This window comes from Salmo trutta, chromosome 16, assembly GCF_901001165.1.
Source record: "Salmo trutta chromosome 16, fSalTru1.1, whole genome shotgun sequence".
In the NCBI taxonomy this organism is placed as follows: Eukaryota; Metazoa; Chordata; class Actinopteri; order Salmoniformes; family Salmonidae; genus Salmo; species Salmo trutta.
In genome coordinates this window covers 29,551,302-29,566,465 of record NC_042972.1, presented here as the reverse complement: position 1 = coordinate 29,566,465, position 15,164 = coordinate 29,551,302, and the positions used below count along the sequence as shown (strand labels likewise).

Sequence of the window (15,164 nt, the reverse complement as noted above, 5' to 3'; positions counted from 1 at the left end):
AGAGAGCGAGACAGAGAGACAGAGAAAGCGAGAGAGAGCGAGAGAGAGACAGAGAGAGGACAGTAATCCCCCTTCATGTCTGGTCCCTGTAGAGGTCACATGACAGGTGACACTTACATAACTACTGCCATCTTTAAAAATACTCTGCTGAAAGATTCATGAGGAATGGACTGACTGTCTGGGGTCTGCATGCACTGCTGGAGGCGTGTTGGGGGGCGGAGGGAGAAATACAGGCATGATGTGAAAGTAGTGCATGTGTGAGAAGAGCTTAATGTATAGTGTCTGCAGGCGAGTGTACTGTATGTGTCGTGTCAGGCTAGGTGTGTGGGGTCCTGAGTGACATAAGCTCCTACTCGTCAACAGGCAGGCAGCGGCACACACTGATCTAGTTTGAGCACTCTTATCTCATTTCTATCCCTCATTCCAGAGCGGGGGTAGGGGGGTGGTAGGATATGGAGGCCCTTAGTAATAAAGCAATAAACAGAATTGCTGAACCAGGCCAAAGGTATGTGGGGCCTCACATGATCATCTCACCCCCTTCACACAGCTCTACTGTACCGAAGGGCGGGAAACACACACACACACACACACACACACACACAGGTAATGAAGTTAGCATATGGCAATATTGTATATGTATAGCGTCAATCCCTCACATTGAAATACTCATTGCTAATACTATTATTGTCCTGTGTTTACACAGATACAATTTCCCCCCATACAAAATTGTACAATATATTTAACTTGAGTGTGAGTACAATTTGTGATGCATAATTAAGGAAATAATGTGTTATCTAAATAAGCCTCTATAACCAGAACTGTGTAGAACACAGTGTAATATAAACACATCAGTCCATTGTCAATTATTTTAACAAAATGCTCCACAGTTATTGTGTACTCATAATGTTCCATAATGCAAAAGTAGAGGAACACCTATAAAACGCACAAAAGAGAGAAAAATATTGCAGCCATCCAGTTGCACTGAGATACATGTAGAAGTCTATGTGATACAGTGCAACTGGGCCGGATCATATCACAAAGACTTGAGCCATCCTCTGTTCTTCCTGTTTTCAGCCCTCAGTGTTGTGTGTGCGACTCACGCAACCATCCTCTGACCCGATGTTCTACACCAGCACTTCAAAGGGATTTACAAACATGCTTGATGGCTCTGAAGGGAACAGAGCAGGGGCCGGAGCGCCCACATAAACAGACCATGGCATCAACACACATGAAAGAATCCAGAATGGAAACAGCAAAAAAAACAGAAATCTCTTAAAACTCCTTTGTATACAGGGAAGAGTATTGATATGATGTCCCTAGTGACCAGGTACACGTAGACAACGGTTTTCTTAAACCAATACCACCTGCATTGACAGAATGAATGAATACCACAATCAGATTGAAAAGGACATAGCTACAGCTTGAACCCACGTTCTAACTTTGAAAGTCAATGAAATACCCTGATGTCCAGGGTTAGCTTTGACTGTGGCTTGACAATCAAGGGGTCAAGGCTTTGGGAGGGGTTAAAGGTGAAAGCTTGACGGTTGCTGACATGTGACTGACCTTCACGCAACCCCTCCAGGGGGTAGAAGAAGGCCACCAGCAGGTTCATGAGGACGGCCAGGTTGAAGGAGATGTTACTCCAGAATGACATGTTCCTGGAACACCAATACAACACAGGCTGGGCTAGAGGAGACAGGGAGGGAAGGGGTAGGGAGAGCGAGAGAAAGATAACATTTTTAAAAGACAATGGGAAATAAACTTGACATTACACATTTTACCAATAACAGCAAATCTATTGGACATTTCCTTATTTGGTATGATACTTCACAGCAGGCTCAGTATATCGTGCAGTACTCATAGCTGGAGGGCAGTGGTGTGTGAAGCTGTGTGATACAGAGTATCAGTGCCTCATACTGTAAGTGTGCAATGTCTTTATGTATTTCTATTAGAAGTTTAAGCTGGGAGGAAAGAACCACAAAGGCAGCGGGAGTTGAATGTCTCTGCTGTTCATGTTGGTTTAGGACTAGACACCCATGAGGAACGCGACCTTTAGACATCTCACTGTAACCTTTCCTCTACTGAAGCTGGCTGTCTTTTCCCCTCCCCACAGCTGACAGCCAATCTGGCATGCTGGCACTGTTTATAGACGCTATTCTGTGTCGCTTTTTAAATTGGTTTTATTGGAAAATAGAAAATAGACAAGGGACTTTTTCTCTTTCTGTCTGACAGTGACAGAGAAGTGTGTGGGCATGTGTCTCTGTGGATGCACAATGGGTGTGTGCGTGTGTGTGTGTAGTGTGTGCGACTGTAAATGTGTGTGTCTGTGTGCGCTGTGCTCTCAGTTGTGATTCATACTGTTTCACGGCTCAGATGTAGTGGAAAGCCCCTACAGCCCACTGACAGACTGACAATGGAAAGAAGAGGTGTAATAGTGAAACACTAACCTCTGCCAAAACACACAGAGTTAGGATGATACTGGCTCTATTAACACTAGCCCTGCGACAGCAACATTAAAACCCTTCCTCAGCTCCTCTGGGTCACGTCATTAGATCACTAGGAAGTTTTGGCATAACACACAGCTTTTATATTTTTTATTAAGACTGCATCAAGTTAATGCAGTAACATTTTAGAGGAAGTAGATGAATATCAATTAGTAAAACCCTCCTGAGAGGCCATTTTGAAGAGCTAATGTAGCTACCTCGTAGTTTCTTCTGCCAGTTCATCTCATTGAAGAGGTTCTCAGCGCTGAGGAAGAAGTCGTTGATCTTGCTGCCCTGCTCGTCCCTCTCTGTGGTGTAATACACCCTCAGTTTGGACTCACAAGTCAGGAACTCACAGATGTTGGGCACGGGGAAAACTATCTCCTCCATGGTGCGGTCATGACGCACAATCTGAGAGGAGGACACACACAGGAACACACTCAGTCAATTTCAACACCATAGGAATAGTGTGTACCAGCAGCTTAGGCCCCAGGTTGGGGAGCACGAGTGTGCCTGGACAGTGTAATTTAGCCCCAGGCTTGGAGCATTCCATTAGGCCTCAGATTTAGAAGAACTGAAATCTCTCTACGGCAGTGTTTCCCAATCCTGGTCCTGGGGATCCAAAGGGGTACACATTTAGGTTTTTATAATAACACATACATATAACAACACACATCGATCTATCTACAGTTGAAGTCGGAAGTTAACATACACTTAGGTTGGAGTCATTAAAACTCGTTTGTCAACCACTCCACAAATTTCTTGTTAAATTAACAAACAATAGTTTTGGTAAGTCGGTTAGGACATCTACTTTGTGCATGACACAAGTCATTTTTCCAACAATTGTTTACAGACAGATTATTTCACTTATAATTCACTGTATCACAATTCCAGTGGGTCAGAAGTTCACATACACTAAGTTGACTGTGCCTTTAAACAGCTTGGAAAACTCCAGAAAATGATGGCATGGCTTTAGAAGCTTCTGATAGGCTAATTGATATCATGAGTCAATTGGAGGTGTACCTGTGGATGTATTTCAAGGCCTACCATCAAACTCAGTGCCTCTTTGCTTGATATCATGGGAAAATCAAAAGAAATCCGCAAAAGACACCAGGAACAAAATTGTAGACCTCCACAAGTCTGGTTCATCCTTTACAGCAATTTACAAACGCCTGAATGTACCACGTTCATCTGTACAAACAATAGTACGCATGTATAAACACCATGGGACCACGCAGCCGTCATACCGCTCAGGAAGGAGACGCGTTCTGTCTCTTAGAGATTAACATACTTTGGTGCGAAAAGTGCAAATCAATCCCAGAACAACAGCAAAGGACCTTGTGAAGATGCTGGAGGAAACAGGTACAAAAGTATTTATTTCCACAGTAAAACAAGTCCTATATCAACATAACCTGAAAGTCCGCTCAGCAAGGAAGAACCCATGCTCCAAAACCGCCATAAAAAAGCCAGACTATGGTTTGCAACTGCACATGGGGACAAAGATCATACTTTTTGGAGAAATGTTCTCTGGTCTGATGAACAAAAATAGAACTGTTTGACCATAATGACCATCGTTATGTTTGGAGGAAAAAGGGGGAGGCTTGCAAGCCGAAGAACACCATCCCAACCATGAAGCACGGGGGTGGCAGCATCATGTTGTGGGTGTGCTTTGCTGCAGGAGGTACTGGTGCACTTCACAAAATAGATGGCATCATGAGGCTGGAAAATTATGTGGATATATTGAAGCAATATCTCAAGACATCAGTCAGGAAGTTAAAGCTTGGTCGCAAATGGGTCTTCCAAATGGACAATGACCCAAAGCATACTTCCAAAGTTGTGGCAAAATGGCTTAAGGACAACAAAGTCAAGGTATTGGAGTGGCCATTACAAAGACCTGACCTCAATCCCATAGAACATTTCTGGGCAGAACTGAAAAAAACGTGTGTGAGCAAGGAGGCCTACAAACCTGACTCAGTTACACCAGCTCTGTCAGGAGGAATGGGCCAAAATTCACCAAACTTACTGTGGGAAGCTTGTGGAAGGCTACCCGAAACGTTTGACCCAAGTTAAACAATTTAAAGGCAATGCTACCAAATACTAATTGAGTGTATGTAAACTTCTAACCCACTGGGAATGTGATGAAAGAAATAAAAGCTGAAATAAATCATTCTCTCCACTATTATTCTGACATTTCACATTCTTAAAATAGTGGCGATCCTAACTGACCTAAAACAGGGATTTTTACTAGGATTAAATGTCAGGAATTGTGAAAAACTGAGTTTAAATGTATTTGGCTAAGGTGTATGTAAACTTCCGACTTCAAACGGTATATACATACATACTGTACATACACAAACACACATACACACATTTTTGATGCACAAAACAATTTAGGCAACAGGGATCTTGATCCAAGAGGGGATTGAATGTCTCTGCTGTAAGCAAGAAGCTTGATCTTGACATCTAGCCTCTCAGCTAGCAAGTTAGCAAACCAAATGCATAGCTTGAGCCCTGAGAAGGATATAATTTATGACACATCTTAGATTTCTTATAGTTATACTTAACTGGGGGTGCGTGGTGTTACACACACTCCCGTGAGGCTGGTATTGAAAATCGGAAACGTTAAGGAAAATCATACTGTTGTTATTTTGAAATACCCCGGTATACGGTATATTGCCCAAGCCTAATGTGCACGCCTTTTGGTCCGCAGGACCAGGATTGGGGAACACTGCTCTACTGCAAAAGGACACATTTGTGTCAATGACAGATAAAGATATCCAGTTAGTAAACTGTGAGTGTATGTGTGTGATGTCACTGACCTCTATCTGAGCAGTATGTTTGGCGTAGAACTCCAGAGCCTCGTCTCCCTCTCCGTTGGTCCCGCCTGGCTTCAGCATCACCTGCAGCTCCTTGTTGTGGCGCGCCAACTACAGGGTTCAAAGGTCAAATAAGGGTTGAAAAAAAAAACTTGTGAGGAGTTTGGCAGGTAAGACAGGAGACTGCACCTGACTCTGCTGAGAGTACTTGTATACCTCAAATGGTTGTATCCAATGGTTGGTTATCCAACAAAAAAGTGTATCTAAATGTGTCATTGGGGTTAACTAGGCCCTGAACACTACCTGGTGGGCCAGGATGTAGATGTTGTGGCCTACGTTCCTGGGGGATGCAGCATCATGCTCCTCTTCCTCCCCACTATCGTCCTCCTCTTCGGGATCCTCAAACTCCACCTCTCCCTGCAGGTAGGCCTTCTTGATCACCTCCACCTGAGGATCACACCACCCACAGAACCACTACCTGCTTTATACCTGACCAGAAACACTGACTTTCTCAGGAGGATAGAACTACACTGAACAAAAATATCAATGCAACTTGTAAGATTTTACTGTGTTACAGTTCATATAAGGAAATCTGTAAATTTAAATATATTCATTAGGCCCTAATCCATGGATTTCACATGACTGGGAATACAGATATGCATCTGTTGGTCACAGATCAAAAAAAAATGTGAAGGTAGGAGCGTGGATCAGAAAACCAGTCAGTATCTGGTGTGACCTCCATTCGCCTCATGCAGCATGACATCTCCTTTTGCATAGAGTTGATCAGGCTTTTGATTGTGGCCTGTGGAATGTTGTCCCACTCCACTTCAATGGCTGTTCGAAGTTGCTGGATATTGGTGATATTGTCATACAAGTCGATCCAGAGCATCCCAAACATGCTCAATGGGTGACATGTCTGGTGAGTATGCAGGCCATGGAAGAACTGGGACATGTTCAGCCTCCAGGAATTGTGTACAGATCCTTCCAACATGGGGCCGTGCATTATCACGCTGAAACGGATGAATGGCAAAACAATGGTCCTTGGGAGCCAGACACGGTATCTCTGTGCATTGCCATCGATAAAATGTAATTGTGTTCGTTGTCCGTAGCTTTTGCCTGCCAATACCATAACCCCACCGCCCTTATTGGGCACTCTGTACACAACGTTGACGTCAGCAAACCGCTTGCCCACATGACACCATACACGCGGTCTACCATCTGCCTGGTACAGTTGAAACCGGGATTCAACCGTGAAGAGCACACATCTCCAACGTCCCAGTGGTCATCGAAGGTGAGCAATTGCCCACTGAAGTGGGTTATGACGCCAATCTGCAGTCAGGTCAAGACCCTTGTGAGGACGACGAGCACACAGATGAGGCGGTTTCTGACAGTTTGTGCAGAACTTCCTCGGTTGTGTAAACCCACAGTTTCATCAGCTGTCCGGGTGGCTGGTCTCAGACGATCCGGAGGTGAAGAAGCCAGATGTCCTGGGCTGGTGGGGTTACATGGTCTGCGGTTGTGAGGACGGTTGGACGTACCGTCAAATTCTCTAAAACGACAGAGGTGGCTTATGGTAACATTAAATTATCTGGCAACAGCTCTGGTGGACATTCCTGCAGTCAGCATACCATTTGCACGCTCCCTCAAAACTTGAGACATCTGTGGCATTGTGTTGTGTGACAAAACTGCACATTGTAAAGTGACCTTTAATTGTCCCCACCACAAAGTGAACCTGTGTAATGACCATGCTGTTTAATCTTGATATGCCACACATGTCAGGTGGATGGATAATCTTGGCAAAGAAGAAATGCTCACTAGGAGGGATGTAAACAAATTGTGTATGGAAAATGTATGGGATTTTTTATTATTATTTTACCCCCCGTTTTCTCCCCAATTTCGATCTTGTCTCATCGCTGCAACTCCCCAATGGGCTCAGGAGGCAAAGGTCAAGTTATCTGTCCCCGGAAGTCAGCTGCACCAATGTGTCTCAGGAAACACAGTTCAGCTGACAACAAAATTCAGTTTGCATGTGTCCGGCCCGCCACAAGGAGTCACTAGAGCGTGATGTAGTAAAGTAAAGCCCCCCCCGGCCAAAACCCCCTAACCCGGATGACGCTGGGTCAATTGTGCACCAGGGTCTGTAGTGACGCCTCAAGCACTGCGATGCAGTGCCTTAGGCCCCTGCGCCACTCGGCAGACCCTATGTACAGGATTTTATATTGCAGCTCATGAAACATGAAACCAACACTTTACATATTGCGTTTATTTATTTTGTTCAGTGGGGGGGGGGAGGTGAATGATTACTTTTTCAGATGAATGGGGACGTCTGGGAATAAAAGGGGATTTGTGGGGACGAATGGGGACTAGTATGGACACGTAGAGTTTTGTTGGGACACGAGGCTCACCAGCTCCTTCGGCCTCATGTTGTACAGGATTCTCTCAGCGTTCTCACTGTCATGGCGACTCTCCATGATAGCCAACAACAGCTTGGAGGCATTGTTCTGAGAGAGAGAGAGAAATAAGTTTCCATGATATTAAACCATTATGCCCTTGCAATGAGATACGTCTAAAGTTAAAGATCAAATCCTTTCTGAGATGTTTCTGTTCCTCCTTCCAAATAAAACAGACAGAATCCACAGGGCTTAGGGGGGAAATGCACTCTGCAGATATTTGCTTTGGCACCTAAGGTGCTAGCTTAGGAGAGATGAATGAGTTGTCCAGGTTTCAAAAGCAGCAGCACACTGTTTTTGAAGTTCCACTCAGGGTTTGGTAGTTATTAGAGTACGGGGTAAAGTTGCTTTACTACTAGTACAGTAGGCCTAGTGAGGAGACCCAGGCTGCTTCCAAAATGGCACCCTATTCCCTATATTGTACACTAATCTGGTCAAAAGTACAGCTCTACATAGAGAATAAGATGCCATTTCAGACGCAGACCCAATGAGAAGGAGGCCTCACCTTGAGTTCCAGCACCAGGTCCATCCTCTTCTTCCCCAGTGGGTTGATGTCATTGAGGATCAGGGCGATGATGATGTCAATGCCATTGGACTCATGGGTGGCTATGCAGTTCTGCAAGGAAACAAGAACTTGGGTCAATTTTATAAAGGCACTGAGGAGGACAACACTAGATCAAGAACTACACGTGTCAGGACCCTCTCAATCCACCCATTGACAGTAGAAGTAGTATGGATGGAAATGGACCCAGGACAGGAGTCCATAACTGGTTCCTATTGTATGCACATGTGCTTGTAGCTAGTTCTTATGGCAGGGTTCTCCAACTGGTGGCCCGCGGGCCAAAGGTGGTTTTATTTGACCCCCAAGTTTTCTGAGCAAAAAATAATACAAATAAATGTTTTTTTTATTGTTGAACATAAAAAAAACTGTAAAAACACCAGGAAATCAGCTCCAAAGTGATTTTAATTTGGGAAATCTGTTCCCAAGTATTTCTAAGCATAATAGACAAGTGATCATATACAAATGTAAGCAAGGTTTGAAATGATGATGTTTAGTCAAATATTATATATTTTTGGGCTTCTTGCGGTCAATTTGCAGTCTACAAATTATTTGTAATTATGTTCCGGCCCCCGGACCATTCGCTCAAGAAAAAGATCGGCCCGCGCCTGAATCTAGTTGATGATCCCTGTCTTATGGGATGGACCCACACTATCTGCTTGTAGTTCTAATGAGAACATGACAAAGGCCCATAGCTAATTAGTTCAAATGACAAGGGCAGTTAGCTAGTAGTAGTTCTAAAGGCCAAGACCCATCCCAGTACCTGGTTCTCGTGGCAGGGTCCCTGGCAGTACTCTGTCAGGCTCTCTACTGTCTGGTTGATGAGAGCCACGTTCTTCTCATTGATGTAGAGTCCTAGTAGCCCCAGGCCCCCCGTGGTGCTGCCACAGATACAGTCCAGGAACTGCAGCGTCTCACACACCAGGTTATAGTTGTTCTTGTTGTTCTGACACCGAAGGAAGTTCTGGAGAGGAACGAGGCAAGTGTGAGGGAATGGAAAGGGCAGAAAACAACAGAATGCAAGTCAATATATTTTATACACACCATGATTTACTTTACAGGAAAACAATCCCACTTGACATTGTGTATTGAATTTTTTATTTTATTTATTTAACCTTTATATAACTAGGCAAGTCAGTTAAGAACAAATTCTAATTTACAATGACGGCCTACCCCGGCCAAACACGGACGACGCTGGGCCAATTTTACGCCGCCCTATGGGACTCCAAATCAAGGCCGAATGTGATGCAGCCTGGATTCGAACCAGGGACTGCAGTGATGCCTCTTGCACTGAGATGCAGTGCCTTAGACTGCTGCGCCCCTCAGGAGCCGAAAGGGAAATATGCATTCAAAGTGTGTGACTCTGAACTGAAGAGGGTTTCAGGTAACATGAAAACTTCTATTTTAACTTAATATAATACATAAATAAAATCAATTTAGTCTCAAATAAATAATGAAACATGTTCAATTCGGTTTAAATAATGCAAAAACACAGTGTTGGAGAAGAAAGTAAAAGTGCAATATGTGCCATGTAAAAAAGCTAACGTTTAAGTTCCTTGCTCAGAACATGAGAACATATGAAAGCTGGTGGTTCCTTTTAACATGAGTCTTCAATATTCCCAGTTAAGAAGTTTTAGGTTGTAGTTATTATAGGAATTATAGGACTATTTCTCTCTATACCATTTGTATTTCATTTACCTTTGACTATTGAATGTTCTTATAGGCACTATAGTATTACCAGCCTAATCTTGGGAGTTGATAGGTTTGAAGTCATAAACAGCGCTGTGCTTCAAGCATTGCGAAGAGCTGCTGGCAAACGCAGGAAAGTGCTGTTTGAATGAATGCTTCCTGCTGCTGCCTACCACTGCTCTATCAGACTGCTCTATCAAATATCAAATCATAGACTTAATTATAATATAATAAACACCAGAAATATGAGCCTTAGGTCATTAATATGGTCAAATCCTCAAACTATAATCTCGAAAACAAAACGTTTATTCTTTCAGTGAAATACGGAACCGTTCCATATTTTATCGACGGGTGGCATCCCTAAGTCTAAATATTCCTGTTACATTGCACAACCTTCAATGTTATGTCATAATTATGTAAAATTCTGGCAAATTAATTACGGTCTTTGATAGGAAGAAATGGTCTTCACACAGTTCACAACGAGCCAGGCGGCCCAAACTGCTGCATATCCCCTGACTCTGCTTGCACAGAACGCAAGAGCAGTGACACAATTTCCCTAGTTAATATTGCCTGCTAACATTAATTTATTTTAACTAAATATGCAGGTTTAAAAAAATATACTTGTGTATTGATTTTAAGAAAGGCATTTATGTTTTTGGTAAGATACATTGGTGCAACGACTGTGCTTTTTTCGCAAATGCGCTTGTTAAATCAACACCCGTTTGGCGAAGTAGGCTGTGATTCGATGAGAAATTAACAGGCACCGCATCGATTATATGCAATGCAGGACAAGCTAGTTAAACTAGTAATATCATCAACCATGTGTAGTTAACTAGTGATTATGTTAAGATTGATTGTTTTTTATAAGATGCGTTTAATGCTAGCTAGCAACTTACATTGGCTCCTTGCTGCACTCGCGTAACAGGTGGTCAGCCTGCCACGCAGTCTCCTCGTGGAGGGCAATGTAATCGGCTGATTACCGATTTTTATGAAAACGTAAAATTGTCCCTAATTAAATTGGTCGACCTCTACACAGACCACACACAAGAGATTGGCGGGAGCAGGAGATAACCTGAAGACTGAGCTGTAGTGATTTTCAACAGGGCCAATTGCCTGCTCAATGGAGGATACATCCAGCTATTGACTTACCAGCCTACGTAGTAGGAAATTCTAAGCAAACAAAGTAATGATTAACGCAAAACTATCCATAAAAAAAGCTAAGTAAAGTAGGAACCGGTAAGATGCATGCCCTCCTCAGCACCTCCATCTTACCTCACGTAAGGTAGAAATAAGACTAAAGAGGCATTGTCTGAGGGCTGGCTTCCCCTGGTGTTGGGCTGGCTGACTGACCTGCAGGTCTCGGTTGTGATTCTCACAGAGCAGCTGGAGGAAGCGCAGGATAGGCTGCATGATGACGATGATAAAGCTCATCTCTCCATCGTCCTGGCCCTTGTCCCCGGTGCTGGGTGTGCCATCAGCCGTAGAGAAGTGGTCATCGGGGTCGGCCTCATGGCGGTATGAGTTGAAGGCTTTCTTAGTGGCCGACGAGGCCTCCAGCAGCTGCTCTCTCGCCTCATCTGTCACCAGTACCGCTGAGTCTTTGGCTGCAGAGACACAGGGAGGCGAGGGGAGGTCAACAGAACCACCCCACAAAGTCTATAAATCATCACAAAACTAGGTACTGGGGTAAAAATAAATACCTCTTCATGGCAGTTGTTTTTTTTATTGCTAACGTGTTCAGAGATACAGTTACCGTAGACATTTATCTATGTGTAACTTCATCCTACTCCAAAACAAAACCCATTAACAGCTGATATGAGACGGCCATTTTGATTTTGGTTGACCTCTGACCTTTCTTGCGGACGGGCACGTCCTTGTCGGGGGCGTCGTCGTCTCTCTTCCTGTTGCCGAGGTCGCTAGTGTTGACCGTCACCGTGGCTTTAATCTCCAGCTGGGCAAGCTTCATCCGGTCATAGAACACACGGAAAAACTTCTCTGACTTCTTGTCCTCCGTCAGACGGCAGATGAAGGAACGCTAGCACAAAAGGAAAACAAAAAGGTATAGGGAAGTAACGTTATTTACAATTAAAGATTAGGAACGTTATTTCACGCCACATGCTTGTGTATTGTTGTGTGTAGCCTACTTTACCAAATAAATTACAACAGACATTGTTGAAGGCTCAGTTGGTTATGTGGAGCAAAGTGTTCACAACACCACAGTTGTGGGTTTGATTCCCGAATAGTAGAAGTAAATGTGATAACTGTAAGACAGCTTTAGATAAAAGCATCTGCTAAATGACCATTGGTCAAAACAGAGGTTCAGGTAATTGATCTAATTGATCAAAATAAGACAGGCCTGCTCTGCTGTGTTTACAGTAGCACTACGTACATATCATTAACAAATACACTCTCTGCAGCACATACTTCAGACAAGGGAAGTTCAAGTCATGTACATTAACACAGGTACTTTAACACTGAATACTACCATTGAGATGGTAATGGACCTAAAGCCACCTATGTAGTCACCTGGTTTGTTTCTCCGCACGCCATTTAAAGTCATGAGAAGACTGTGGTCGAAAACGCATTGTTGTTTACCCTATTCTACTGTGCAAACAGTCTATGGCAACACAAGGGATTCAAGACCGGAATTCTTTATTTCTCTCTCTCTTTATTACTGTGTGCCCCATGCATGCAGAAAATCATTAGACCACGGCCATAGTCAGCCTCAGCCTGTTATCTGGTCAGTCTACTGGGAGGGAGAGGAGAGACTCCAAACCAATGCCAGGTCACACTGCTTAGGGTGAAAAATGACACGAGTGGGTGAAGCCTGCCCTACTTACACAGATAGGGAGAGGGGGGAGAGGGTGGAGGGAGAGGGGAAGGGAAGGAGGGAGGGAGACAAACACAGGGAGAGGAAAAAGGGTGCAAGGAAGAAAATAAGAAAAAAGGTGACGCTTTACTTGACACCCAGCGTCATAACATGTTATGACAGTCATACATGTCATAATAAGTCATAACCCGTTATAATATGGGCCTAACACAGTCATGCCACATTTAGACCTGTCGTGTCAAATATTGCGTTACTTTATTGCTGGTTATGACACCTACATAAGAGTGTCAAACCCCAAAAACCTACCACATTCCATGACACCATAAACACACTGTTGACATGTAGGCTATGATATAAAAAAACAAGACAATTGGACCATGTTCAATTATCATTGTAATTGCACACACATTGATGTCAGACATGCACCTACCCCAATGCTCTGTTGCTGATTACTGGGATGAATGCAGGAGCAGATTTCAGGAGCAGGACAAGACACCCTCTTTTTGACTGATGACTGATCTGAGGGCATGTATGTGATAGGCCTATCTAGCTTATGTGATTACGATGGTCATAATGCTTCTTGACAGTGTCATAAAGTGTTATTTCAAATGATGAAAAAAAACATTACTAAAGAATTCATTACTACAACAACAACAAAGGATTTAAGAAACAAACTTTGAAACAAAACTTCTAGGCAGGGAATAAAATAGTTTGAATAAATGTGGGTTTTGACACTTATGTAGGTGTCATAACCAGACATAAAATAACGCAATATATGTTTCACAACGGGTGTAAATATATGGGTCATGACTGTTATAACCGTATTATGACAGGTTATGACAAGTCATGTCAGCTGTTATGACATTGTCATAACGTGTTATGACACAGTGTCAATAGTAAAGTGTTACCAGAAAAAATCTGAGAAATGGAAAAGGAGAAAAAGAGGTAGGGAGAGATGAAGGGAGAGAGTGAGGGGGAGAAAATGTTATCAGCTGGTATCTAGGCCAGTTCTGAAAGCTTGTTGCATAACTAGACTTATTTCCAGGTTAGGTGTAAACTTTGTTAAACTGGGGTAGTGTGTGTGTGCTTAAGGGCTAGTTTAAACCTCTTAAGGATCTCTACAGATCATTGTCTCACCCTCGGGACGGTTGAGCTAATGTGTGCTAATGCGATTAGCATGAGGTTGTAAGTAACAAGACCTTTTCCCAGAACATAGACATATCTGATATTGGCAGAAAGCTTAAATTCTTGTAAATCGAACCGCACTGTCCAATTTACAGTAGCTATTACAGTGAAAGAATACCATGCTATTGTTTGAGGAGAGTGCACAGTTATGAACTAGAACAGTTATTAATAAACCAATTAGGCACATTTGGGCAGTCTTGATACAACATTTTTAACAGAAATGCAACGGTTCATTGGATCAGTCTAAAACTTAGCACATACACTGCTCCCATCTAGTGGCCAAAACCTAAATTGCGCCTGGGCTGGAATAATACATTATGGCCTTTCTCTTGCATTTAAAAAAATGTTTTTTTCTTTGTATTATCTTTTACCAGATCTAATGTGTTATATTCTCATACATTAATTTCACATTTCCACAAACTTCAAAGTGTTTCTTTTCAAATAGTATAAAGAATATGCATATCATTGCTTCAGGTCCTGAGCTACAGGCAGTTAGATTTGGGTATGTCATTTTAGGCAAAAATTGATAAAAAGGAGTGGATCCTTACAGTGTGTGTGTGTGTGTGTGTGTGTGTGTGCGTGTGTGTGTGGAGAAGCGGGATTGAAAAACAATAGTTTTAATCAGTTTGAATAAAGTATAAACAAAATGTTTTCCGATGTTATTTGAAAAAAGAGATGTGTTATAGAAGGCTCGTTGGCAGGACGACATTCACTACTTTATCAGTACAATGTTAGAAATGTCAAATGAATGAAACATGCCAATCCTCCTTGGTAAACAGCCCTGGGTCTGCTAACAACACAATTGTGGAGTACTATGTCGTCTGCAGTAATCATTTTCAAATCTGTGCCAAAATATGTTAGTCAAATACATTATGTCATAATGTAGATGATAATGAAGATGCAATAGGAATATCACATTGGCAGTGTTTTCACATATTATTTGTAGCTCACAATGAACCAATGTGGTTTAAAAGATAGCATTTTCAGAGTTTCCAAGCCAACATTAAATAGTACATTGCTGACTTGCTAGCAAAACATGGTATACCTATAGCACTTTCAGAAAGTACTCACACCCTTTGACTTTTTCCACATTTTGTTGTGCTACAGGCTGAATTTAAAACTGATTAAATTGAGACTGTGTGCCACACAATA

General features: G+C 42.8%; 1 protein-coding gene across 6 annotated transcripts in view; it reads right to left on the bottom strand.

The window, feature by feature from the left end:
• Positions 1–15,164, bottom strand: part of LOC115150503 (inositol 1,4,5-trisphosphate receptor type 1) — a 169,048-nt gene that overhangs the window by 28,029 nt on the left and 125,855 nt on the right. For all 6 annotated transcript variants that reach the window (XM_029693870.1, XM_029693871.1, XM_029693873.1 and 3 more), the window contains 9 exons: positions 11,849–12,032; positions 11,348–11,601; positions 9,072–9,272; positions 8,255–8,365; positions 7,705–7,800; positions 5,603–5,746; positions 5,303–5,410; positions 2,702–2,894; positions 1,564–1,686 (listed from right to left, as the gene is read on the bottom strand). In XM_029693870.1, the coding sequence (XP_029549730.1) occupies positions 1,564–1,686; positions 2,702–2,894; positions 5,303–5,410; positions 5,603–5,746; positions 7,705–7,800; positions 8,255–8,365; positions 9,072–9,272; positions 11,348–11,601; positions 11,849–12,032 (1,414 nt within the window). The remainder of the gene's footprint in view (positions 1–1,563; positions 1,687–2,701; positions 2,895–5,302; positions 5,411–5,602; positions 5,747–7,704; positions 7,801–8,254; positions 8,366–9,071; positions 9,273–11,347; positions 11,602–11,848; positions 12,033–15,164) is intronic.